Source organism: Gymnodraco acuticeps, unplaced genomic scaffold, assembly GCF_902827175.1.
Source record: "Gymnodraco acuticeps unplaced genomic scaffold, fGymAcu1.1, whole genome shotgun sequence".
In the NCBI taxonomy this organism is placed as follows: domain Eukaryota; kingdom Metazoa; phylum Chordata; class Actinopteri; order Perciformes; family Bathydraconidae; genus Gymnodraco; species Gymnodraco acuticeps.
In genome coordinates, this window is record NW_022992290.1 from 232,737 (window position 1) to 260,281 (window position 27,545).

The window sequence follows — 27,545 nt, forward strand, 5'->3', positions numbered from 1 at the left end:
GAGATGTAAGACTGAGAAGATGATGCGTGACTGACGTAAATAAAGGAGAGGAGACGAGATGGGATTTTATTGGAGGACTGAGGAGAAAGAGTGAGAAGAGAGGGGAGGACAGACAGGGCAAGGAATGAGAAAAGGCAGAGGAGTTCAACGAGAAGAGAGGAGAGACAAAATGTAAATCAGATAGGAAGAAAGGAAAAGGTTAAGGAGATGAGAGGAGGACGGGATGATTTAAGGAGAGAGCAAAGACAAACTGAAGGAGAGGAGAACAAAAGGGCGAGGGAAAGAAAAGATGTTCGGAGGACATAAGGACGATATTTAATGTAGAAAGGAATGACACCATGACGCAAGAGACCGAAGTAGAAGAGATGAGGAAGGGAGGAAGAAAGAGGAGAGGTGACAAGGAGAAGGCGAGAGGAGAGACTTGGGTAAACACATGCCCTCCTCCTGCCTGAGTGCTATACATAGACTCACACTCACCTATTTCCCAGAGACACAACAACCGTTTGGGCTCAGCATTCAAAGTCTGACCTGAATCAACAGCAGGATGCGAGGATGCTTCACTCAATGTGCCGAGGCCACATGAAGCCACGTCCTGGAGCCTCGTTCCGACACATAAAACAAACTCTCTGCAAAGTAGGTTCCAGAATAATACATCCACGCCTTTTGCTGCTGTTCTTATGAAAAGCCGTGTCGTCTTTTATTTTCTGTAATACTGTGGAAAAATAATTACATACAATTTGAAAAAAGAAACATGAAAATAAGAGAACATTTCAGTAATATCTGGTATGTTTTTGTACAGATCTTTTCTCAAATAAAAGGGATAAAAGAATACTCAAACCCAACATGAACATAATACACATGTGAGCAATATAGGGTTAAAATAAAGAGTATGAATAAATGTTTATAAGAACACCCACACGTGCCTCGCTCATGCACTTTAAACATGTTGGAAGTGCAACATGGCGTCCTCCTCACTGTTCTGATGGTCGTCTTCACATCAATTCATCCTGTCCACTGGTGCAGCTGCTTCTCCTTCCTCGTGTCCTAAGGCCACGCAATGTCTCCTTCACTCTGTCCTACCAGCTGTCCTGCTTCCAACTAGGGTTTGACTGATATGGTTTCCTTTTATATAATATTCAACTCCTTCAAAATGTATAATTTGGATTCGAATAGCGACTGAAGCTCCTCAACAAGGTGGATATGCCTCTAAAGTGCAATGTGACAATACATTGGAGATACAATTCTGTTAAGTTTTACAGCTCATTAAGGCCATTTGAAGTTATAATCCTTTAGATTTTAGTCCCAATTGATTTGCATTTTGATAAAACAAGTCATGGTGGGTTTAAAACATCATCTTTATACCACTTGAGACAGGTCTACAGCCACACTATGTTTTTACTTAAGGTATCCGTGCATGTGAGATCGTTGTAGCACCGTTTCAGAAATAATTGCAGTTAATACTGAAAACTCATGACTGTTCACGTGAACTTGGCAGGCACGAGTCGGTGTAAACATGAAACAGGTCCATGCCGCTGGACGAGGGAATTTAGCAAATAGCTACATGTTGGCTTGCATTGAGGCAGCAGTAGCATTACAATAGGAAGAGCTTCTCTCCATTACAGCTGCTTGTGTAGAAAACAAGGTGAGCTAACCTAATGTGACCTATGCTGAATTAACTTCTAGTAGTCAAGGCTGATTTGTTTGATTTCTCCCAGAAAAGGGTCACATGCTAAGGTCGTGACCAATCAGCGAAGGACACGTCGTCACAGTTAAGACACAATCAGGCAGCGAGGGTTTTCAAAAGTGTCTAATAATAAAATCCCAAACCAAGTTTTAAAACTATAATGAATCAGCAAGTTTCAGTTGTTCCTGTTTACTAGCCGTTGAGACTGAATTGGCATTACGTTTCACTTTGTTTTACAGCCTGACATCTTGGTGAAATAGGCCAATCATATTGGAGTCATTTTGTTCGACCACCATCAGTTTTAAGACCCATATCTTGTCCCTCCTTTATGTCATCTCAAATTGACACAGAAGATGTTGTAGTGGTTGCTCAAATCAATCAAAAATGTTCATAAAAAGTCAGGCTATGAGCTGATAATATCTGATATTTACCAAAACCAGTCAGTCAAACCCTAAATTCTACAGACCAGTAGCCCCAGTCTAATGATATGAATACACACTGGTGTTACAGGCTGCCAACACACACATCAACACACACACATGGTCACAGATGGTGACAGTACATGTGCATTAATGGAGATCCAAACCGCTAGCCCGCACACGCACACGCACACACACACACACGCACACACGCACACACACACACACACACACACACACACACACACACACACACACACACAAATGGCTACTGCATTTGTTTGCCTGCTCAGTTCATGTTCTGCTTTTGGCACTGAATGAAGACTCCACGAGGTAAAAATGGACACTTGAGTTGTTCTTGGAAAGCGCGGCACAGCACAGCGTGGAAAAGAGACGTTAGCTGTGGCTCTGGCCTGGTTTTTAGCCTGGTTTGGCCTAGTTGACACATAGTTTTGGCTATTTGTGGCCTGGCTGAGTAGTCTTTTGGCCACACACACACACACACACACACACACACACACACACACACACACACACACACACACACACACACACACACACACACACACACACACTGGGTTGATTAATCAGAAGTTAGAACCCCCTCTATCTGATGCATACACAGAAAAATACTGCATATAAAACACACACTTTTGACAACAGTCCTTTCTTCCACTGGTGAGGCGAGAACACAAATTAATACCAAGAAAATAAGATTCAAAATGATGATTATCATACAAAGAAATAAACGAGGATGATGTCATGAAGCTGTATGTTCTCTACAAACGGATTCCCAACGCTCCAACACATATACACAAATACACCTATCCATGTGATAATGGCGCCAATACAATTTGGAAGAAAGCTATGAGGGATGTGTTTCCTCTGTTGATATGAGTATTTTTTTATGAAAAGACAACCTTTTAAATTGAAAGCTGTTAGGTGGCTGTTAATGTGACGCAGGGGAGAAAGCAGATAGTAAAGGGATGAGAGGTACATAAGGAGAAGAGGGGAAACACATCAAAGAAAAGTGCAGTAAACACTTCCACATTCCCTCATAAGCTGCATTTATTATACCTCTGTGTCTTTTACATATTAATATGCCCCCGATGTCAACAGAGTGTACAAACTAAAGAGGGAAGGACCAAGTACCTGGCTGCGTTTTTGTTGTTCTTCGTCCTCCGTGTCAAATGTTCTCATTCTACACAAGGTCATAACGTCATTTCAAGTCAGATGCAGAATACTGCACGGCTACAACTCTGTGAAAATGATTGTAAAGAGGTAATAGTATGCAGTACCAAGGCTGTGATAACCATATCAATTTAAAAGGGTGCTCCATCTGCCATTCTTCTCCTACACAGCAATGTTTTATATGGTGACCTTGAAGCTACAAGGCTCCATCTGATATTCTAATCAGAAATGCCGTGGCTGCCGTTTCCTTTCTGAAAGTGTTTATTCAAAACAGGGGCAATAAATACAACTTGTACTGCCCCTAGCAAAGAATCACCATGACATAATGGATCTGTGAAGGGGTGATGGGGTGGCTGATAAGTATTAAGACTCAATGATTACCTCGAGAGATATTTGACTTCACTTTGCAGCCGCAGGTCTTTTTCAGAGCATCTGCTATCATTTCTTTTAACGCTCACAAACGTATGGAAGAGATAGAAAGAGAGAGGGTATGTTTTCATTGCAGACAGCCCTTTTTTTACTTTTACTTTTCAATAAAGCGTGCCCTTAAGAAAAGGGAGAACATCAAGAAAATGTCGAAGCAGTTCCTGGTGATTGCCAAAACAATGTATTATCTAATGTCCCTTAAGGAATAAAAACGTAATAAAACCAATGGAACTTTAGAGCTTAGTACAAAGTAAAGTTTGGTGCTGCTGCGTCTAATCAACACATGATTGTCACCATCACAGGTGAATTTGCGAGATGGTATGATACAAAAATAAATCCAATTGTACTTACAAATCTCAGTGCGTGTAAACATGAACCAATTTGAAAACCAGTAGGAATTTGATCTTACTTAAGCACATGTTGTTGCTTTTGACAAACGATTTTAGCTCCGTGTTAACACAGCAAGCAACATTATTGATAAGTCGCTGGAAGTCAAATGATTTCCTGTGGGGGGGAACGTCAGGAGGAATATCTCAAAAGATGTCATTTAGACATTCAAAGCTCTCTCTAAAACTGTCTTCTTGTAACCATAGTTGGCATTAAAACAGTTTTTTATCATTTCTTTCTCATACATACGCATTGAGATGTCGTTATAAGGCAATATATTAGATTGTTCCATATTCCAGGTACAGTACACACTGGTTTTGATAGCCTTTTATAAGCTGAATATAGTATTCATTTGCACTTATTTGGCGCTTTAAGTGAGAAAACGTCCAGATTTTTTAAGACCCTACCAGACCAACAGACACATGTGATCTTCTCTCTTGTTGTAAAATAATTTCTGGGAGTTCATGGAGCTTTTAGCTGCATCAGTAGAGGTTAGAGGTTAGTAGCATCATTTTAAACGCTGATTATAATGAGCCTGTTGGGTTAAAGTCAATAACACACGAACCAAAGCTGACACAATATAACGGAAAACATCTCAGACATAAAATACCACCACATTTTCTTCTGCAGGGACACACCAGTTTACTTTACATATACATGTACAAAGTACCGTATGAGCTAGATAGCACCCTCTCTACCTTCATTTTGATATGTTGGACTACACTTCACATTTCTTACAGAGTTCACAGCTCAAACGGAGCAGCTGCTTTCTTCTCCATCCATCATTTTGAATGTCGTCGACGTTTGAAAAAAGGCAGTCCGGTCAAAAGACTGGAAGTCACAGAAAGAGTTTCGCACCAAAGAGAGATATCCCCCAAATAGATTTGCTGGATATTTATCATTTTGGATTGAAGCTCTTCAATTTTCTTTCCTTTTAGTCTACAAACAACCACTTCAATCCCACCGTCCGTCACTTTTTAAAGAAACTCAAAACGTTTCCAATAACGACCATGTCGCCACGTACACTTTAAAAAGTGAGATCACCCAAAACGCTGAACCTTTGGTCCACAACTCCTTAGAAAAATACTATAAAATGTTTCTGAATGCCTTTTTTCTTCATAGTTTCGGTATAAATATGGGAACAAAATCTATTCTACTGTGCAAGTGAGAGAAACAAATACTTTTTTTTGACACTGGAGGGTACGGGAGGTATCTCTTTGTACAAATTGCAGAAATTGATTGAATGAAAAAAGCGCTTCCGTCACACCTCGTTTCACAAATACTGTACACAGCAATGACCTCGAGTGAAATGTAAGTACATAAATGCATCATGATGATTACACATGACAGACGAGGAGGAGAAATGAGCATATAGACACGCTTGCTACCACTCCTTTCCTTCGCTCGCAGATGTAGAAAACCTCATCGTCCAGACAACTCCTTACAAAAGTAGACACACCTGAAGAGTTTGTGTGTGTTGGCACATAAGCATTGGCACTCTGGTCACTAACTGTGCCACTTTAAGAAACTGTCCCAGTCAAATCAAGGTAGATCTCGTAGTCAATGGCCACTGGGCAAGTTTTAATGAGGAGATCAAAAAGTGCCAAAGATGTTTATAGTCCAAGCTGCTGTATACATCGAAACAAATACGTTTTCAAAGATCTGCGTGTGTGTTTTTGCAATTTGCGAAAGTCAGAAAAAGTGTGGATTACAGGACGGTTGGCTGTAGGTCACTGTACTGCATCACATTGTATAGGTTTGTACAAGGAAATTACTTTAAAATGACCAAAATCTCCATTTGCACCTATTTACAGAGATGGGATGTGAGCAAAGTGTGATGCAGGGAGATGATCCAAGAGCAGGGCGAGGATTTCAGGAAGGACAAAGTTCCTCTGTTCCTCTTTAAGCCACTCTTCTTCAAAGTGCTCTTTTTCTCTTTGCGTCTCTGTCCTCAGGATGTGGCTCTCGCTGTCGCACTGCACGCAGCAGCAGGTCTGCGCAAACATGTGAGCGCAAACATGTGAGCATCGCTTTGCATGTGTTGTGTGTATTGCTGCTCAGTGTGTGTTGTTGCGATGCTGCGGTGAGTTATCGTGGGGTTTTATTGGTTACAAAATGAACCAAATTCCATGCATTGGATGCCATGGAAATAGATTTTTTTTGTTTAAGAATGTTTTTGATGAACGTGTAACTTGTACTGCAGCTTCAAAAAGCAAGTGAAGGGGTGTGTGTTTCTCAAACATGAGTCTGCATCCGCTGTATGTGTCTTTGGGAATATTCAGAAGGCGGAGACGAATACGAGAAGCGAGTGGAGGTTCCATACTGCCCCAGACCCACCTCAGGACTCTGTTGTCCCGGCCCTGGCCCTGGCCCTTGCCCTGGTCCTGGTCCTGGCCCTTGTCCTGGTCCTGGTCCTGGCCCTTGTCCCATCGCAGGCCCTTGTCCCATCGCAGGCCCTTGTCCCATCGCAGGCCCTTGTCCCATCGCAGGCCCTTGTCCCATCCCTGGCCCTTGTCCCATCCCTGGCCCTTGTCCCATCCCTGGCCCTTGTCCCATCCCTGGCCCTTGTCCCATCCCTGGCCCTGGGCTCATCCCTGGCCCCGGTCCCATCACTGGCCCCGGCCCTTGCCCTGTCGGATACATCTCATAGGCTGGCCCTTCCTCTATGGGTGGAGCGAAGCCTATCCGGTAAGTAGGGTACTGGGAGGGGTATCCGTAGTTGTCGTAGGCCAGCTGGGTGTTGTTGTCCATCAGACCGCAGTCTCCGGGGTAATCTCCAGGCGACTGTAGAGTTGGATTGGGAGGTGCTTGCTGGCTCTGAGCCACCCGGGTGAAGGTATTGAACTGGGCGTAGGTGGGGTGAGAGATCCTGGATGGGGGGCGGGGGTCGTAGCAGCCTGACCTGGATCCTGGGACTCCACTGGGGGCAACAGCTCCGCTGGCTCCAGCAGGGGATCCACTGGAGGGGGGGCCAGCCGGTCCGATGTTTGGGTTCGGAGAGCGGAACTCACCCTGGTAGTGGATGGCCCGGGACTGGGGGCGCGCCTCCTCGTGGGTGGTGGCTCGGACGTTGTAGTAGCCATTGGTTGGATCCTGTGGTCAGAATATTTGTTCTATATTATTGTTAAGGAAACAGCAAAATTGGGCAAAAAAAACATCTAAACATCTGGTCTTTGCTTCCATTAGCTTGGCCTTATATTAAGGACCCATTAAAGCACTTTTACACATACAATTCCAGCATTTACCCATTCAAACACTTTACTTACTCATTATTTATCTGATATATCATATTCCAATTACTTGTATATAGACTCTCCTTGCACTATTTCTATCCTATTTTATATTTACTTGCACTATTTTAACTATGTTATCTGTGTTATTGTGTGGCACTGCTGGAGGAGCCTGACCTAAGATCTTCATTGATATATGTACACTGTAGCTATGCACACATGACAATAAAAGCCCTGAATCTTGAATGAATCTACTACAGAGGCAGAAGCTACCGTACATGGTGGAAACTAACACACACACTGTTGGCCATGCTATTCGGAGCAATTTGGAGTTACTAGTACCCAAGACACTTCAACATGGTCGCTGCAGGGCTGGGGATTAAAACATAAACTTTCTCATTGTTGGCAATCAAAAAAACTCCAGAGCTTCTAATATTATATCGGTAACGTTGCAGGATGATGTGTTTGGTGACGTGGGGGTAGTTTGTGGGGTGCTGTTGCTCATGCTATGTCCAACAGAGAGATGATGATACACCTTCATTTTACCAGGACAAACATTGTATGATATGTCTATACATCATGAACGATGTATTGTTCAAAATGCTGATGCTACAATATTAATGCTAAAATGTGCCTCTGAGTGAGGGGTGTTCTCACCTTGAGCTCGTACTCCTCCCGGGTGTCGCTCTCGCTCCGGATGTCCTGCTTCAGGTCCATGTCGTCTTTGAACGGCTGAGTGGAGGGAGAGAGGGAAACAGAGGGCAAAAACTAAACCATCAAACAACGAAACACACACACGGAAAGAGGGAGGGTGAAAAAGGAAAGGAGGAGGAAGAGAGGAAAACAGAGTTTCAGGTTTTTCATCCCAAGAGAGTAGAAGACGAGAAACGGTTAGTCGTTGGAAAAAAAGTATTGGACCGAATTTTAAAACCGCTCCAAAGTGAACTTCACGATTACACTCTCAAGGACTTCCAAAATGTTAAAAGGGGTGTTGTGCAATTTAAAATGTGTGTATTTGTGAGTATACACAAAGTGGTTTGGGTCAATTACTGCACTTAATGGTCACTATGTGCATCATTGCACTGTTCTTAACATTAATGTCTTTATACTAATGCACCAATATTGTGATATTACAATTATTTTACTTTACATTTACTTCAGGCATTTATGTTTGCATATATATTATTTTTATTTTAGTTTTTAATGTAATTTTATTTTATTTAATATAATTTTATTTATTCTAAATCAATCAAATACATTTTATTTTAAATCTAAAATGCAGCAACTGTCATGTTACCCATTGTCCCCCAGGATAAATAAAGTATTTTGATACTGATTCTTGTCCGTTGTTATTTTTCATCTGTCAGTAAGTAGAGCGCTTTTTTCGCGATTGTGTGCACAATTTTTTATATATTTGTTGTTGTGTGTATTTGAAGGCAAGCCTTGGGCATCTGTTTACTGAGTGTGTGTGTGTGTGTGTGTGTGTGTGTGTGTGTGTGTGTGTGTGTGTGTGTGTGTGTGTGTGTGTGTGTGTGTGTGTGTGTGTGTGTGTGTGTGTGTGTGTGTGTGTCTGCCTCTCCTTCCATGTCGCCCTTTGTGTGGGTGTATCTGTACATTTAAGCCCATTGACCCGTACGCCTCCTCTCCGCGGCACCCGGTGACTCAGATGAGTTTCTACTCACGGAGTACATGGCCTTGACCATCCGGGTTGCCGTGGAGATGTCGGCCGCCTCCTCCTCCAGGCCGTGGGTCTCTTTGTTGACCGTCTCTACCTTGATGTCGGGTTTACCGAGGGTGACACCCCGGCGACCTGGAAGAAGAAAACACAACCCCTGGTCACATCCTGGGTCAGGAAACATTCATTTATTATAAAAAGCAACAGAAACACACACACTGTTTGCCTTGTCGCTTTTATTTTCTTCAGCATTCTCCATTAAGGGAACAATATGTCAGAGAAATGCACATTCATCTGGTCGTCTTAGAGGTAGCCAGGGTTGAAGCTGCATGTGTTGTAGCAGATGTTTCTGTCAGAGGCCATTTCTCAATCTCGAGGATGCTGGCTTGGTAGCACATGTCTTCCGAGTCACTTCCTTCAGAAGCTAGGCAAGAATCCTTCCTGGCATTTGGAAAACGAAGAGTGGAACAGGCTAGCAAGTGTGGTGTGCGTCATATGAGAGGCCCCGCCTTACATTTTCCGCCACAGATGTCGGGAAATTGGTCCGTGCGCAAAGCATTGTGGGGATTTTAAGGACGCGAAGTCTACCCATGTGCAGCCTCGAAATTTCCCCCAAACCAAGGACGCGGCCTCGGTGGAATTCCAAGTATGCTGGACATTGGAACGGTCCTGCTGCGCCACTTGATGACGTAGCATCCTTGAAATATTGGCTTGGAAGCCAGTTTCCTCGAGATTGAGAAACGGCCAGTGGGTGTTTCTCAATCGCGAGGATGCTGGCTTGGTAGTCGCGTTCTTCCAAGTCACTTCCTTCAGAAACGAAGCAAGTATACTTCCAAGCCACGGCTTCGGAAAACGAAGAAGAATGGAACAGGCTAACAAGTGTGCCACTCTCTCTAACGGTTTCAACATAAACTGTACCGAAAATAAATACCTCACGATGTCTATCTAATTATGAACTTGCTTTACTTTCACGGAACACATTTTTGGTGATAACAAATTTAACAAAGTAACACATTTACCAACACATGTTCTACGCCACTATGCTTACATTTAAATGTGTGCTGCGTCGGTTCAGCCATTCTCCGCAAGGGTTTTTGAAATTGGTCCGTGCGCAAAGCATTGTGGGGATTTTAAGGACGCGAAGTCTACCCATGTGCAGCCTCGAAATTACCCCCAAACCAAGGACGCGGCCTCGTGGAATTCCAAGTATGCTGGAGATTGGAACAGTCCTGCTGCGCCACTTGATGATGTAGCATCCTTGAAATATTGGCTTGGAAGCCAGAATCCTCGAGATTGAGAAACGGCCAGTGTGTCTCATGTTGGAAGATGATTATTTATTTGAATCCTCACATTTAACTTGGACTAAAATCTTACACGTTTTTTTGATGGCATTAAGCATAATTAAAAGCCCTGTGTCGGTTACACATCTGGCATTGAATTGAAACTCTCCCTAACCTTTAAATACATCTTCTTGATTTATGGTAGATAGGTGGTGAGAGGGTTCAGATGCAATGTCTTAATTTTACGCAACAGTCCGTCAGATTTGTATAAAATGTAAAACAAAAAGGTGAATCTTTAGCATTTTAAGCACCTGTCAGACATGTACCTTGTACTGTAAAGACATGAGCATTTCTGTTTGTCTCATATTTGAATAAGCCACAACATTAATCTTATTGGGACCTTGTAATATTTGTGTAACACTTCTAGCATGGCTCAAGTCTAAATTGAGTGCCGTCACATTCATATCAAGGTTAATTATGCACAGACAGAGATTAAACATAATAATAATAATAATGGATTACATTTTTTTTTATTTAGAGCGCTTTTACAGGTGCTCAAATCGCTTTATAATTACATATTACACACATTAGACATGTAAATGTCATTACTGTGGACACAGGAGCAAATGCGGGTAGAGTGTCTTGCCCAAGGACACAACGGCCTATATATAACATATTTCATGTAATTTTCTTGCTTGACTTTAAGATGGGTTACTTATGTGATACTAAGTATTGCTGTGGCAACAATGTGGATTCATGGCCAGAAAAACAGGATTATTTCAATGTTAAGGCCCTATTAAGCTTTTTGGTGTTTTCCCTTTCCTGTTTTGTGTTATAAAAGTTTTTGTGCATGTAAATGGTCTCCAGAGGCTACAATCCCAAAGTTCCCTCCAGAGGGATTTTCTCTCCCACACACTGCCTGAAACGCCTCCATTGAACTCCTTTCGATTTCTTTCGTGCCAAAGTGACATCACTACGTAACACTTGCGCTTCTCTTGGCTAGCGCTCCAACACATTGTACGTGATAAGTGGCGAGACATCTCTAAGTGGTTGACCAATCACAACAGAGCCAGTCAGCTAACCAATCAGAGCAGACTGGGCACTGAACATTAAAGCATGGAGACATGTCCCAGTAGTGGCACAAAGTACAAATATGAACCTGAAAATGAGCAGAATAGGGCCCCTTTAAACATATCCTTAAATCCAGCACAGCGCAGTCAATATTAGTCAACATAAACAACTCTCTTCCCGAAGCAGAGACCTTAAAAGTAAAGATTGAAATCAGTGAAGTCTTGAGCTGCAAGAATGAGAGACAGATTATCCGGAGCCACGACGATGTTTGTTTGAGTTTCTATTTCCAATGCTATCTTCTCTGTAGCCGTGTTATCAGCTCTGAACCAGAAAATATACTCGTATCCTCAGAAAATCCCCCTGGGGACTCTGCCAGTCACCTTCATTGTCTTTCCCAATTCTTTATTTACTGTGGAGCAGCTCAAATCAAACAACGTATCGACACCACATGTCCTCTGCCTTGCTGAATTCCATTGCTGTAAAAACAACATAGATATTCATAATTTAAATACTATTCACCTTTAAATGCTGGTGTTTACCCCTATGGTATTTATGTGCTTTATCTAGAGTACAAGCGGCATATGATTAATTTAAAAATAATCACACAATTCCATGTCAGTAGAATAAAAAGGGTACAGTAGGCGTTTTAGGGCAGTTTGCCATATTATATGAATATTCATTAATCTCATTTGAATAAAATGCTACACAGCTGGCAACGGTTCTTTCTTCAAACGTTAAGAGGCAGAATGACAGATGAGTGGATGAAAGAAAGACTGATAGATGTGTATAATAAGTGCACTTTCAAACACACACACACACACACACACACACGCACACACACACACATTTGAGGGCCATGTGTGCACTTACTGCCTTTGCGTTGGCGGTACAGGAAGAAGGCGAGCGCCAGTAGACACATAAGCAGCAGAATGCAGGAGCCCACTGTACCCCCGGCGATAATTCCCACTGGTACGATATCTGAAACAAACACAAGCGAAGAAAAAAGAGTCCGGGTTGAGGGACAGCTGCTGCCTCATTGTGACAAAAACCTGCACGGATATTATGTTGTTTACGTATAAATCCTGTGTCCTAGTTTAATACTGAATCTCTGACGGCTGCATGTACGTTGATAAGGCATGAAAGTTACACAAGGGATCAAATGTTAAGGTTTTTCTAAAGCTTGTGAAATCTGACAGCTGAAAGAGTGAGATTGACGGAGCATGAAGAAATAATTTTCTGAATAAAATGTAGAATTTTCCTTAGAACATTATATTTTTTGGAAATAATTTGCTGCCATTGTTGTTGACACCGATGTTAGGTGTCTTCGTGTTGAGGCTTTCTTCTCCCCTGCCGTTCGCTGCTGTATTGCAGGAGATCACTGGGTGTTACGTCACCTCAGCGCTCATACTTTAAAGTCAGACTACCAAATGTAATGTTTTTTCTCTTCTCCTTTATGAATACTTTTCTTTAATGTTTCAAAAACATGCTTCTTTTGACGTGTTCAGTCGTCTCCTGCTCTTGTTTGATTGACACAATGCTACCAAGTCTCTCAGGGCCCAGCAGCAAACATTTACAAAAATATCTTCCATGCCCCAAAAAAACAACATTCTTTCATTATTCTCCCGCATCTGTAGAACTATTGAACCCACGACTTGAATGGCAACTTATCCATCGTGTTTAATGAATCCTTGAACCAATTAAGACTGTATCCACACATATACATATACACATACAACTGTATATATTGTAATATATATTATTATTATTTTATGAATATTTATTCTTGTATTGGACTTTTTACATTAACTTCTTATCTCTATATACATTTATGTTTTTAATTTGTCAATTTATTGGTAATCGTAAAATGGACTCCTTACTGTATGTTATATCTTTTTATTTATGTTTTTGTTCTTAATTTCATTCTCAAATGGAACAAAACCCACTTTACCTATTGGGTTAATAACATATTCTGATTCTGTTCAGAATACATAAGAGTAACTTGAATAATATTACAAATCAGAGCCTTTTCTGCGTCCACATCCCATCATAAACAAACAATGCATGGCCGAACCATAGACTGTATATGGTCCCAACTCACAAATATTGCTCAGCACGACCATTAATGCCAGAACATCCTCAAAAGGTCATTTTATTGTACAAAACCTTTGGGTTCAGTATGACTGTTGTTAGCTAATATGATTTGCCATAAACACTTTTGCTGTCTTGAACTAAATTATTATCTACAGATGTGAAAGAACTATATATATATTTCAGAAGCCAATTCCCAGCTTGATCTGTTCTATTATTATTATCCAGCACCAGACACTTTGTACGCTGCTATGGACAGTCTTGCACTAATGCACATTCTCAACGATATTGAAGTGACTGTTATTTTGTATACAGTGTATATTGATTGTTGTGCTTTTATTTAGGTCATAATGTGTGCATATGTATAAATGTGTCTTTGATTGTGTATATATATATAGGTATATACATATTTGCATACATATTTTTATATATATTTGTTTTTGTATTCGTGATTGTGGGAAACGGGATGTCGATCTCTCTGTCTGTCCACACAAACTGAAAGATTGACAATAAAGCTAACTTTCACTTTGAATGATACAAATCTAATCCAATCATTCACTGTGTAGCTAATCAGGATCCACTCTCTGACAATCTGAGTTATCTTGTTGTTTCCATATCAGAATCAGAATAGCTTTATTAGTCCCACAGAGGGGGAATGTACATTGTTACAGCAGAAAAGAGCCAAAGACAGTTAAATTATAACAAACACATCATACCGGTCTCCTCCAGGGTGATGATCATGGTCCCGGGTCCGAAGGAGTTCCAGGCGGTGCAGTTGTAGGGCGAGTGGAAGTCTGTCTCCATCACGTTGTTGATGGTGAGGGTGGAGAGCACGGCCCCGCCCTGATCGAGAGGTTTGCTCTGCTCCACGGTGTAGCGCTCCATCAGCGTGCCCTTCTCCTTCTCCCACACGTTCTCCTTCCAGGCCCACACCTGAGGCACACAGTTACACATCATTATATCATTTGTCATTTGATGAGTTTGGAGTTAGGGCTTCGCACTTACAGTAAAACCAATTTTATCACTCGTATTTTCAGAAAAGAATTGTATTTTGGGAAATGATATGTAAGGAAATACGTCAAATAATTGGGTATGAGGTTTCTAAAAGTTGCTTGGTATTCTATTTATGTAAATCCAATGAGGGAATGATTGACAGATATTTGATACAAATTCTGCTAACATCCAGCAAGAAAGCTATCACTTGGAATTGGGGTAAGGAAGCACCACCATCAAAAAAACAATGGGTAACAATTGTGGAATAAATCTTTTTGATGGAAAAACTGACTTGTACATTGAGATTGCAAGAAACACAACTCAACAGAAAGTGGGAACAATGGACTCTATACAAGACTCAAAACAAAGACATGTGACGGGAACAATAGCTAATAGATACATGTATAATATAATAACATGAAGACATATCCCTAGCCTTTTATTTAATTTGTATTTTGTATTGCCTTGGGTACATTTGGGTACCACTTTACAATAAGACTACCCTTAAGGATTCATAAAGGGTTTATAATTAGGTTATGAATTAGGTTGTAAACACTTTATTAATCATTAAGAACCATTTATAAACCAGTTCTAACATAGTTTTCATACATCAACACAGGCTCACTATTTGGCAAGATGACTAAGCCTTATATTGGCTACTTAGCGAGAATCAACTCAGTGAGCAACAGATACCAAGGATGCTGGCTGATGAAGAAGACAAAGTAAGCTAGGTAGCCAATATAAGGCTTAGCAGTCCAGATAAATGTGGGCTCACTATTTGGCAAGCAACCGGTCCCAGCTGCCCTGTTTATCTCATGTCTTATAAAAGCGTATTAATGATTTATAAAGTGTTCACAACCTAATTAATAAATGAATTACAAACTATTCGTAAACCGTTTATAAGGGTAGTCTTATTGTAAAGTGGTACCGCCATTTGTTACATGATTGTAATGTTGCTGTAACCAGCCATGTACAATGTGACAATAAAGATTTAAATTACAACAACAAAAAATGATTTTATCGAAATCACAGTATGGAAAATATCCAAATCACAGGAAGCATTATATTTGTTCACAGATTTATATATCATGAAGTGTTGTGGAGCTATGCCAGCCTACAGATCATATTGTACAGACTTAACAAAATACATTTGATTGAAATGGTCGTTCCCTCTCATATCGCAATTGCAGTACCTTTCAAAAGAATCACAATTAAACATTTGTTTCAGATCGTGCAGCCCTAGATTATCCAGACCCAGTTGAGCTACTGCATGCTGTGTCTATTCAGATATATTAACCAATTAAGTCCAAGATCGTATAATAGAGATCTCCTGATCGTTTTTCCACTCACCCGATTAGTTAAAAGTCCCTGTTGGGTATCTTGGGTTTTACAAGTCGGTATATCAACTTATTCATTTATTTGTAAATCCATTGATTCAATGAACATGTTATCAATGATAATCTTCCTTATTCAATCTTTTATTGATCTATACATTTCTTCTGATATGTGTTACTAACTAAAGATGATTGCTCTTGTTTATGGCATGCTGCAATGGTCTCTCTTTTGTGATCTGTAAAGCATTCTGTACATATGTTTAAAGTTACTAAAAGGACACACTTTCTATTTGTGCTAATGTCTTTGCATTCGGGGTGGACAAAAGTCTGAGTGTGTCTAAGTTCAGAGCGGTTGAAATAGATGACAGGAATAAAGAATAACTATGGAGATATAGCCATCTTCTCACTGAAAGTCTTGTTTACTTGTACATGTCATAAAGAAGTATCAGTGTTATATTGAGATTGCTTCATAACCAAGGAAAATATTCCTCATAGTAACTTAAAAAAGTACTATATCATTATGTAAACATTAAATATAAACACATGTATGCAATCGGTTGCTACAGCGCACTAGAAAAGCACATAGTCTAAACCTGCTCTTCCGTTATCTACCATTTAAAAGAGATCACATTAAATGGTAAAGCAGGTGCATCCAGTTAGGATTGAGATAAGATTAAAGGGTTGGTAAATGTGCGCACTTACACTTTTACAAATCTATAAATCTGCTCCTAATCAACACAGAAGTCCTTTAACGCTGATAGCGTGATGAAGCAGAATTTCCAATATGTTTCATTTGTTGGATTTTTATCTAAACTCCACTCCCCCGATTTCTCATGAGGGATCAATAAAGCACATTTCACTTTATCTTATCCTGTATTGTATTACCTAAAGAAACGCACTTTCAAACACACACACACACACACACACACACACACACACGCACAATGGCGGTATATTGCACGCACACCTATACTCCATCCTGAGGGTCTCCTCCGCTCAGAGCCTGACCCCAAACATTGATGACCTTGCACCCGAGACGAGATGCCAAGTATCTGCTTGAGCTAGCATCCCAGAGCAGCAACCTGAGTTTAATGGATGTTTCCTTCTGCACTTTGTTTCTTGCGACAACAGGACATGTTTGTTTTGTTCTTTGAGGGAAATAGTTTTTTTGTAGCTGATGGAAAAATGTAATCATAAGAAATGACTGAGGAAAAGCTGCAGATAGAGCCATAAGAAATGAATGCAACTGATTATTTAATGTTGTTTTTATAGGCAATAATTTAAGCTTTGTTAGTTCCAGGTTTAATTTGTACAATAAGTTCATTTCAATAAGTTTTGCAATAAACATTGAACCAGTCCGGCCCTCGACTAGCACCCATTTTTTTTTTTTTCGGCCCCCTGTGTATTAGAGTTTGACCCCCCTGGTTTAAAGAGACTAAAGCTGGAAATACATTTTAAGCAAAACAAATTACATTCTCACACCTTGGTAACTATGTATGCTTTCTCCTGGTGCGGTATGTTCCTAATTAAAACCGTTGAGGCTGGGAATGAAAAATAAATCCTCACCCACACACACACACACACACACACACACACACACACACACACACACACACACACACACACACACACACACACACACACACACACACACACACACACACACACACACACACACACACACACACACACACACACACACACACACACACACACACACACGCACACACACACACAGTATCATCATACTCCATATTTTATAAGTCCTTGTGTTTCTGCATTAAGCCGAGACTATAATGTCGTATCACATTATACGCTCTGAGCTCTGCCGCTGCAGCAGGGGCTGAAGCTTCCTAAAAGCTCTGATTTCTGTCATGTCGGCACTGCACAATTGGATAAATGACGCTGAAAGGTACAGAATGTTACTCTCCCTCCATTTCTCCCCCTCTTATTTCAATCTGTTACACCCCCCACCCTCTCTCTAACTCATTCTAGCCTTCAAAGTGGATTTATTTTCCATTTTCTGGCTTCTTTTTTTTTAACATTCTGCTGTCCTTTAAAGGTTTATAGCACATACCATAACACTCATAGACACTTTATATTAAGCTGTTGATCAAGTATTGCACTCAGCGACTTTAAGAAAAGGAAAAAGCAGCGTACAGCGGTTACAGCACATTTCAGGAGGATATCTATTACAGTTTGCTGCTGAGGCAATCTGTGTGTGAGCGCTTTCTTATAGAGAAAAGATGGCTACCACTTTGTGAGGGGCCACTGATTTGGAACCGTTTCGGCTGGTTGCTCCAATTCATACTGAAATCAAGATGGTATTGACGCTGCGCTGACCCTTTCATGGGGGAGATAACTTTGTAACTCTGACTATAGGAAACACTCGAAGCTGTGTTTCATTATTTCTTATATCTGTACTATTGTGTCTCCTTCTTCATTTCTACCACAGCAGCTGCTTTTGATGAGTCACACCTTCCCGCTCAGAGGAGGAACAGATTGTTCTCACATATTTGGGACACAATTGCAACACAATGGTGCTTATCGTTGTTGGAAAAGCAGAAAAGAGGTTTTTTGTTTTCAGTGTTTTACCGGAAGGGGTTCTGTTTGAGGTAGATGCAATCTGAGAAAAGGTCGAGCACGACTGCAGCAGATTACAACTTCCAAGGATGGACTTACAATCTTATCAGGTGGGGGGGAGCTGGCGATGTAACACTTGATCTCTCCTCGCTCGCCTCGGACAGAGTACTGAACTGTATCGCTGGAGATGATTGGAGGGCCTAAGCCGGAGAGAGAGATGGAGAAGACATAAGAGGATTACTAACAAGTCATAAGGTCTGAGAAGCATCTTTTGCATTCACCTTAAAAACAAATCAAGTCATAACCGCATCAACGCTTGCTGTTAGATCCATAGCCAAAGACCCCCAATAAAATGTCTTTAAAATATGTTTGACAATGTGATATAGGTTGGTGTCATAATGTTTTTAACCAAGGTTTATGCTCACTTAATTCCATTTGATAATGCATTAAAGGGGCCCTATTACGCTAATGTTAAGGTTTTCTAATTGTATTTTTTGCCTCTACTTCGACATGTTTCGTTTCGTATACTCTTGAAAAGCTACGATTCTAGCGATTCCGCAGATATCTGAATCATATTTCTACTCCTTACAAGCGAAAATCTATGATTAAATACGTAAATAAATGTGCACCGACTCCAGAGGGTTAATGTTCAACAAGGTCTTTCTTCTCCTACTGCCCGTGCTCTGCTTAGAGATGACCCGCCCCTTAGCCTATCAAGTACAATCTGTAGCATTAGCCAATAGCAAGGCGAGTGTTACACAGTGATGTCACTATCTTACAGAAGTAAAGAAAGGAGTCCAATGGAGGCGTTTCAGGCAGGGGGGGAGTGTGTATATGTGTGCGAGAAACACACAAGGATGTTAGCCTTTGCAGACCATTTACATGCACACAAACCTACAGAACACACTGAAGGAAAGGGAAAACCCCACAAATCATAAAAGGGCCTTTTTAAAAGCTATGGCAGCTTGATGAGTCCCTCACTATCCTCTGGCCGGGACAAAATGGGACTTGACTTTGACCCTTTGTGTTCACAGACACCATCAATTTTATATCGTCTCTCAAAACTGACAGTAAAGGTGGATTTATAAACCGTCCATCATTTTCCTCCTGCTGCAAATACTTGCCTTTGTATGATCCGCTTTAATAGAGTCAAATGTGTAAAAGAAGCCACTCTTGGACTTCAAGGACGTGACAACGAACGTGACCCTTTGTCAGTTGGCCAAGATTTAAGGAGCATTTGTATTCGGTTTTGATTGATCAAGTAATTGCTGGTCTCTCTGTGGTAGGGGAGAGAGTTTTGACATTGAAATGTTGGCTTTGAGCCTGTTTCACCGCTGAAAAATTAGCTGTTGAGGTCGGGTTGGGCTTGGGCCTAAATGATTCATGTCGGGTCGACAGGCAGTACGTTACTCTCCACATTAGTGGCGGCATCTGTCGGAGACATACATGCATTTTATAGGAAATAACTCCAGATTGAACAAACACGGAGGATGTAATTGATTATTCGTGGTTGACCGAGAAGCAGGGCTGAGGGAGATTTGTTCTACTTGTTCATCAGAATTCCCACAGAGGGGACATTTACATGGTTACAGCAAAGAGACAATACTGATAGAGACAATGTAAAAACAGTGTTTAGTAAAGTGGCATGCACACTTATTAAAGTTACAATGAAGTAGCTGCAGGATGATGTAGTAAATACTGTATATTGCACAGTGTTGGGTGGTGCAAAATAATTAAGCAGCGAGTAGCAGAATTAAGTAGAAACTTGAGTAGCCAGTAATGTCATTGTTGCTTATATTACAGTTGTTATTAATATCAGTAGTAGTTGGATAGTAACTGACCGTTGACGGTGAGTGTAACCTCAGTCTCTCCCACTCCAATCCGGGGAACGATGGCCTTGCAGACGTACTGGCCTGCATCGGCCTGGCTCACTGACTTCAAATACAGCTGGTTGTTGTTGCTGAGCACCTGAACACACACACGCACACGCACACACACACACACACACACACACACACACACACACACACACCACACACACACACACACACACACACACACACACACACCACACACACACACACACACACACACACACATACAGGCAAATGTATAAGACAGCATGAGATTAGAAGCAGGAAAGTAGCTTTGTGATGTAGAGGGCGGCGGATAGGGAAAGATTTTTCAAATAAAGGAGGGGGATCTATATTTAATTCATAAAACATGTTGATTTACTCGGCAGGCTCCATTAGCTTTTTTCATGGAGCTTTTCTTAACTTGTTAGGCATGAATTAAAGATTTAGGATATGAAGACTGAGTCTCAGTTCCTACCGTCTGCTTTACTACTGAGAAAACATTTATGGAGTCTAGGTCGTGGACATTAATATCTTCTGCGGTTTTCCGTCTGTAATTCGTGAGGAGTGGGATTTCCGATAATATGTGGCACCCCTTTTTAAATATTCAACATGTTATTGGAATAAAATATGAAATCATACATGCATGAAACATGTAGGCTAATAGGTCAAAGTTCGGGGGAAGGTTTGATGGTCTGTCCTCACCATGCTGGAGCCCTTCTTGGTCCAGGTGAGGGTGAGGGGGGGGTTTCCGGACCACTTGCAGTTCAGAGTGACGTCAGCGTCCACGTCTACTGTCACAGGCCGAGGCTCAATGATCAGTATAGGGCCAACTGGAAGAGAGTAAAAAGATAAATAAGACCCCTGGATGTCAGAAGTCAAAGTCAAGTTTATTGTCAATCTTCCAGTTTGTGTGTACAGACAGAGAGAGATCGAAATACCGTTTCCAACAATCCCGAATATAAAAGCAAATGTATATAAAAATATATATATGCAGACACAATTTGGAATACACACTTGATATATATATGCCGTTAATAACTGTGTAATATATACCTGGCTGCTAAATCCTCAGAACAGGATGTGTATTTTGTAAATTGTGTAATTTGTATTATTATTTGTGTATCTTCTTCGGTAACATTAAGCTGTCTTTGGCTCGTTTCTGCTGTAACAAAGATATCCCCTCTGTGGGACTAATAATACAGGTATTCTGAGGATAAATAAGTACCTTAAAAAACAGAATATGCAGAATATTATTAAGAAATAATTTATTTTTACTGTATTTTCCAAAATGTGTTGGAGTAGATCTTCTTAAACTCTCATTGGGTAAACATTCATGTAGCTAAAATATAACCTCTTATCACAAAGGAAGCATGCTTTACATTTGTTCTCGTTGTACAGCATAAGCGTAATTATTGTTTCTTTCTTTTTCTTCTGTATATTTTGCAAATAACTTATTTATATTAACAGTTTAAATGTACAGCGACATCACACATTATTAGTATTTTAGTATGTCAACTGCAGTGTCGGTAAAAGCTTTAATGACAGCAACAAAAGAAACATAAAACATGAACAGCTACTGTATACACAGCGATATATACAAACATTTGAAAAAGCACGCTTAAGGTTATTTAGACATATTTAAAAGTATGGTCACACACTTAACTGCTTTTAATACCTATTATACACTGAACAAAAATATAAATGCAACACTTTTGTTTTTGCTCCCATTTTTCATGAGATGAACTCAAAGATCTAAAACATTTTCTATTTACACAAAATAACCATTTCTCTCAAATATTGTTCACAAATCTGAAAACATCTGTGATAGTGAGCACTTCTCCTTTGCCGAGATAATCCATCCCACCTCACAGGTGTGGCATATCAAGATGCTGATTAGACAGCATGATTATTGCACAGGTGTGCCTTAGGCTGGCCACAATAAAAGGCCACTCTGAAACGTGCAGTTTTGCTTTATTGGGGGGGTCCGAAAACCAGTCAGTATCTGGTGTGAGGGGCAGGGTTAGGGTAATGTTGTGAATCGAGTGGCCCATGGTGGTGGTGGGGTTATGGTATGGGCAGGCGTATGTTATGGACGACGAACACAGGCCACTCGATTCACAACATTACCCTAACCCTACCCCTCACACCAGATACTGACTGGTTTTAAAAATGAACATTATGTATCACTCTCTTATAAGTGTTTATTAGTAACCGTATAGTAAACAGCTGAAGAAACACAGAGAATAAGGAGAGACATGGGGATATTGCAACAAAGGACAGCTCTACTACTTATTTTCTGTAATTAGAGCTTGTTTTATTTAATGCACGTTCACTACTATTTGCCATGTGTCTTTCACAACAAATGCCATTGGCTAATCGAGAGGCACTGACCTAGGAATTGTAATTCAACATATATTTGTTCTACTTTTTGTTCCTAATGCTATTTTATTTCTATTGAGATGTTTACATTTTGGAATGTTTATTTCTAGTCTCAATAAAGTACTTCTTATCTTACCTTATCTTAAGAGGAATCATTATACAGCCAACAACAATCTTTTGCAAATTGATTCTGCACAATACATGAAAACAAGTAAAAAGCAGCGTGGCTCTTCAAACAAACACGGACACATATTATATAGTTACTAGAGCATATAAATATCAGCAGAGTCCCACTCAGCTCTGGCGTGTTTGCTCTGTACTCACAGTGCACGTCCACCAGGATGCTGACGTTGGTGCTTCCCACCACGTTGAAGACCTGGCAGGACACGGGCTCGGTGAAGAAGGAGTGATCAGCCGTGGTGACAAACACAGTCTCCCTCGCTCCATCCAGCAGCACGCCACCCTTCGCCCACCTGACACAGAAACACATCACCGTTTAACAAGATTCCCAGCATTACAATCATTGTTATGTCAGTTATCAGCGGGACATCTGAAAAGCATAATGAGTTTTTCTAATTTTTTGGTGGGGATCCAAATGTTTCCACTATTAGTCGACGAGTGTTTTTAAATTATCAATTAAAGCTGTTAAAGTCTCATTTGAAAAGCCTTCATGTCAAAACCCGAGGGAATGATTGCAAGCTAAGGAAATACTTTTCTCTTCATTTTCATGATCCAGATATATAGCTGTAAATCATATAACCATATTGCACACCTGCCATTAGATGACTTTTTAATACAGGCTCAATAGGCTTAGTGCCTAAGAGCCTGGCAGCGCTCCCACTCCCGGGCCCTCTGGTGTCGTTTCAAACCTCAGATTAAAACCACCGTGTTTAAGTCCAGCGTTTAGCCATTTCAGTGCTTCAGTGCTGTCACTTAAGATTTACCTCATGGTTTAATTGTTTAAATATTCAATACTTTCTCCAATTCTGTTCTGCAAGCAGAAATTACAATTCAGTATTGCCTCCAGACGGCAGTTACAAGCAGATTGGAATAGATGGAGAAAGACATCTATTGGCATTACACAGAACTGCAATCTGGCTCCTGATGTTGGACTGCAGGCATGCAATGAAACGCTTTCCCTAAGATATCATCAGACAGTCCGTCACATGCTTCTAAAGTAAATTAAACCAGGTCTGAGATCTTAAAGAGGCCCTTTTATGCTTTCCTGTAGTGTGTTATAAAGGTTTTTGTGCATGTCAATGGTCTGCAAAAGGCTAAAATCCATTAACCCCCCCCTACTTCTGTAACATAATAGACATCACTATATAACACTTGCGCTCCTATTGGCTAGTGCTCAACACATTGTACGTAATAGGCTAAGGGGCGGGACATCTCTAAGCGGTTGACCAATCTCAAAAGAGCCGGCCAGCTAACCAATCAGAGCAGACTGGGCTCTGGTTTCAGACAGAGGGTGAAAAGAGGTGCTGCAGAATATTAAAGCGTGGAGACATGTCACAGTAGAGACACTTCTTAATCCGTACCTGATTCCGATGATTGGAGGGTTTCCGGTGGCCGCGCAGGTGAATGTTACTCTCTCTCCTTCCATGACGGAGCGAGGCTCGATGGAAAGGGTCACCATAGGAGGGTCTGCACAAGAAGAGATATATATTTGATATACAGTAGAACGATAAACCACATGACTGTCTTTGTTTCAGTGCAATGCATCATGAGGGATTCAATTACACAAGCTATACATTTAACAATAACATGTTGTATTTCAAACCTTCACTAACACAGCACTGGTTCTACATCTACTCTTACTGTATAGTTTTTCTCCCATTAATTACAACACTGGCTTTGAAAAATACATCAATCGTTTTAATTGAAAATTCAAACCGCAGTTTTCTTTATGAGCAATCATTCCGTATTTCTTAGAGGACACAATAGAAACCCCTTAAATCACAAAAGGGTATCAGGTTTTTCTTATGTTGAAGAAAATCATGTGGCTCAAACGCTTCAGGTTAAAATGAGTGGCTCCAAAGACGATGCTAAATCAATGCAACAGCGATAACAAATCTGGAACTCACCCAGGTTTGACAATGGGGAAAAATAGTGGCTATAAATTCCTAAACACAGCACGTAACTTCAAGTTGACAGGTGCTGGGCAGGTCATTTAAATGATAGCGTGATTTCTTTATGTGCCGACACAAAATCAGCCCCACCTGCACCTTTAATGACAAAACGGGTAACATACGGTGGACGTTGAGGGTAACAGTAGCTCGTTTTCCCATGGGAACCGCAGGGTTGCTGGCTACACAGGTGAAGTTGCGACCACTGTCAGTGTCGGCCGGGATGATGGGCAGGTAGCTCCTGGTCGTCACCCTCTTCCTGTCAGGTAACACTTCCTGTTGGGCGAAGAAATAGAGAAGGAGAGGATGAACGTGGGTAGAATGTTGGGAGGGAGAAACAGAAAAAGATCAAAGCAGAGGAGGAGGAGCACAGTGGATGTGGAAGGACGAGAAGGACATAAAAAGGAGGGAACGGGAAATGTCATGGGAGACATAGGAGAGAGGAAGGGGAGCAGAACATGGGAAAGACACAGGATGGTTACTAATGTTCGGGTGCTTCATCGTCATCATGTTTAATATCGGTGCAGGGAAATCTAGAAAATGTTCTTCTAATTATCGCAAGCAATTCAGTTTTAGGAGGACCCTCGACCTTGCTATCGAAATGAGAGCTGAATACTTATGTGAAAAAGAAAAAAATGAAAGTTGGTTAATCGTACAGATAGGGGAAGCAATTTCAAGACGATATCTTGAGCTCTGGGAATTTGAAGTTCATTTGATTAAAGGACTTCCTTGTTTTTTGGATATATTAATCTATAATAAACTACAGCTATAAGACATAAACTATAACTCTTATCCTATACACTTCAGTCTCCCTGGATTCTTGAGGTGGGATGCTTTGCAACACAGCTACAAAATCTGTCAAGAAAGTGTTCACAGCCTTCTCTGTAGTGTAAAAGCGTGGTCAGTAACACGATAGCATAGGAGCAGCATGTAATATGTATGAGCATGTGTGGGGGGCATAACACGGGCTGCAAGAGATGTAAAAACATCTGTGTTTGAGTGTCTGAGTCAGTGTTTGCTGCTGCCTCCATGTGCATATGAAAGCAAGAGTGTGTGCGTGTGTGTGTGTGTGTGTGTGTTTGTGTGTGCACTTGCAGGCATCATTTCATGAGTGTAGGAGAGTATGCAGGAGCGTGATAGTGGGAGAAAGGAGTGCAAAATATATCACTTTGATTATACGTGTCACTTAGTACAGTTCCTGCTTTTATGTGTCGGTATGTGAGGGAGAGTCTGCCAGTGTTACTTGGGTTAATTAAAAATATCTTGGCTATATGTTTCCCGATGTGTCACGACCATAACGTTTGGATGTGTTTCTTCACATGGGCTTCTCTTGCGGTAAACAATGGCCATACAAAATGCATTGCAGATGGAAGAGAAATGACTCGTTTTAAAGTGGTGCAGTGATGACGTAAACAGAAGTTAACATGGCAAGGGCTTCCTGAAAGAAAACGATGGGATTTCTCCATTGGATTTTGGAATATTGCAATAAACTATGTTGCAAACACACATTTCTGATAGTCATAGGCTCTGTTCAACAGGATAATCTCGAGATATATGTATATGCTATTGCCAGAAGTTAAACGCTCAGTTTAAACTGTAAACGAGCATCACAGTTAGATCACGCTAACATTAGCCACCACCGCTAAACTAAAGGTGATAATGTTTAGCAGTCTCATTAGGACACTTTTTTGAACCGCCATTATTATGACACTTACTGTAGAAGCTTTGGACTATCAGGAGTGGGGTATTTACTGACTTGTTTTATGTCCAAAGGTCTTATTTTTGGCATCTCAACAAAAACACGTTGACTTCGATTCGTGAAATGCTAAAACGCATTCTATTGGCAAGGACAGACCCTTGCAAACACAAGATCAACGTTGATCTGACAAAGTTAAACAAAACTTCTTAAATACATTTGTGGTTTAGAATCACTATATAACAATATAAAGTTACTGAAATACAAGAAGCACTTCTATTTAACTGCAGCATGTGTCCCGAGAGGGAATCAAACCTACGATTGAATGAAAGTAAGTCACCGTGCAGATATGATCCGGTTTCATTCCAAAGCCTTTTATTAAACTTTTAAAACCTCTCAATTGGAGAGATACCAAAGGCACAATTACTTAGATTCTTCCGTATGGTAATCACGATCCAACACTTAATTCACAAATCATCTGAAATGTTATACAACTCATACTTATTTAGTGAGTTTGCAGGACAACAAATAAACTGATTTGATAAATGATATGATAAGGAAGAGGTTTGATATTCTCATGTCACGCTGTTGTTTTTAAATAAATATAACATTTATGTCTCAAAATACAATGTGATGTCAATGTGTTTTATTGAGGTTTTATCCTTTGGATCAGTGCTTCTCAAAGTGTGGTCCGCGGACCACTGGTGGTCCGTGAGCGCCCCCTAGTGGTCAGTGAGTATATTGGTAACATTTCACATTTGAAATAAATAAATTCATTTCAGTTTTCCTCACTCTCGCGGGAATATCTCCGCAATGGAGTGAGGTTAAGTTTCACTTTCAATTGCATGATGTAGCCCAGCGCAACACCTTCATCCCACATGTTGCAACTTGTTTGTACCATCTTCAGGTGATTTGTACTCTGTTCTAGAAAAACGATGTGTTTTTTGATATTTGTGGAGTTAGGTGGTCCGAGAGTGTTTTTGTATTGGTTAAGTGGTCCTTGGTATGAACAAGTTTGAGAAACACTGCTTTGGATGAACCCCTTCAGGGAAATGAGGGCCTGCAAAATGTGTTAAATATCGGTATAATTTGTCTCATCCAGGTCCAATAACGCTGTTTATTTT

The 27,545-nt window shown here is 40.7% G+C and overlaps 1 protein-coding gene across 1 annotated transcript in view; it reads right to left on the reverse strand.

Annotated features, from left to right (window-relative positions):
* Positions 1-3,537: 3,537 nt before the first annotated feature.
* The window catches only part of kirrel1b (kirre like nephrin family adhesion molecule 1b), a 36,991-nt gene continuing 12,983 nt past the window's right edge, over positions 3,538-27,545 (reverse strand). Inside the window, exons 5-15 of the mRNA XM_034207858.1 lie at positions 24,851-25,001; positions 24,138-24,243; positions 22,921-23,069; positions 20,920-21,047; positions 20,203-20,329; positions 18,461-18,561; positions 14,168-14,384; positions 12,234-12,341; positions 9,020-9,147; positions 7,995-8,069; positions 3,538-7,200 (exon numbers count right to left, since the gene is read on the reverse strand). Of these exons, the coding sequence (XP_034063749.1) occupies positions 6,343-7,200; positions 7,995-8,069; positions 9,020-9,147; positions 12,234-12,341; positions 14,168-14,384; positions 18,461-18,561; positions 20,203-20,329; positions 20,920-21,047; positions 22,921-23,069; positions 24,138-24,243; positions 24,851-25,001 (2,148 nt within the window). The 3' untranslated portion in view covers positions 3,538-6,342. The remainder of the gene's footprint in view (positions 7,201-7,994; positions 8,070-9,019; positions 9,148-12,233; positions 12,342-14,167; positions 14,385-18,460; positions 18,562-20,202; positions 20,330-20,919; positions 21,048-22,920; positions 23,070-24,137; positions 24,244-24,850; positions 25,002-27,545) is intronic.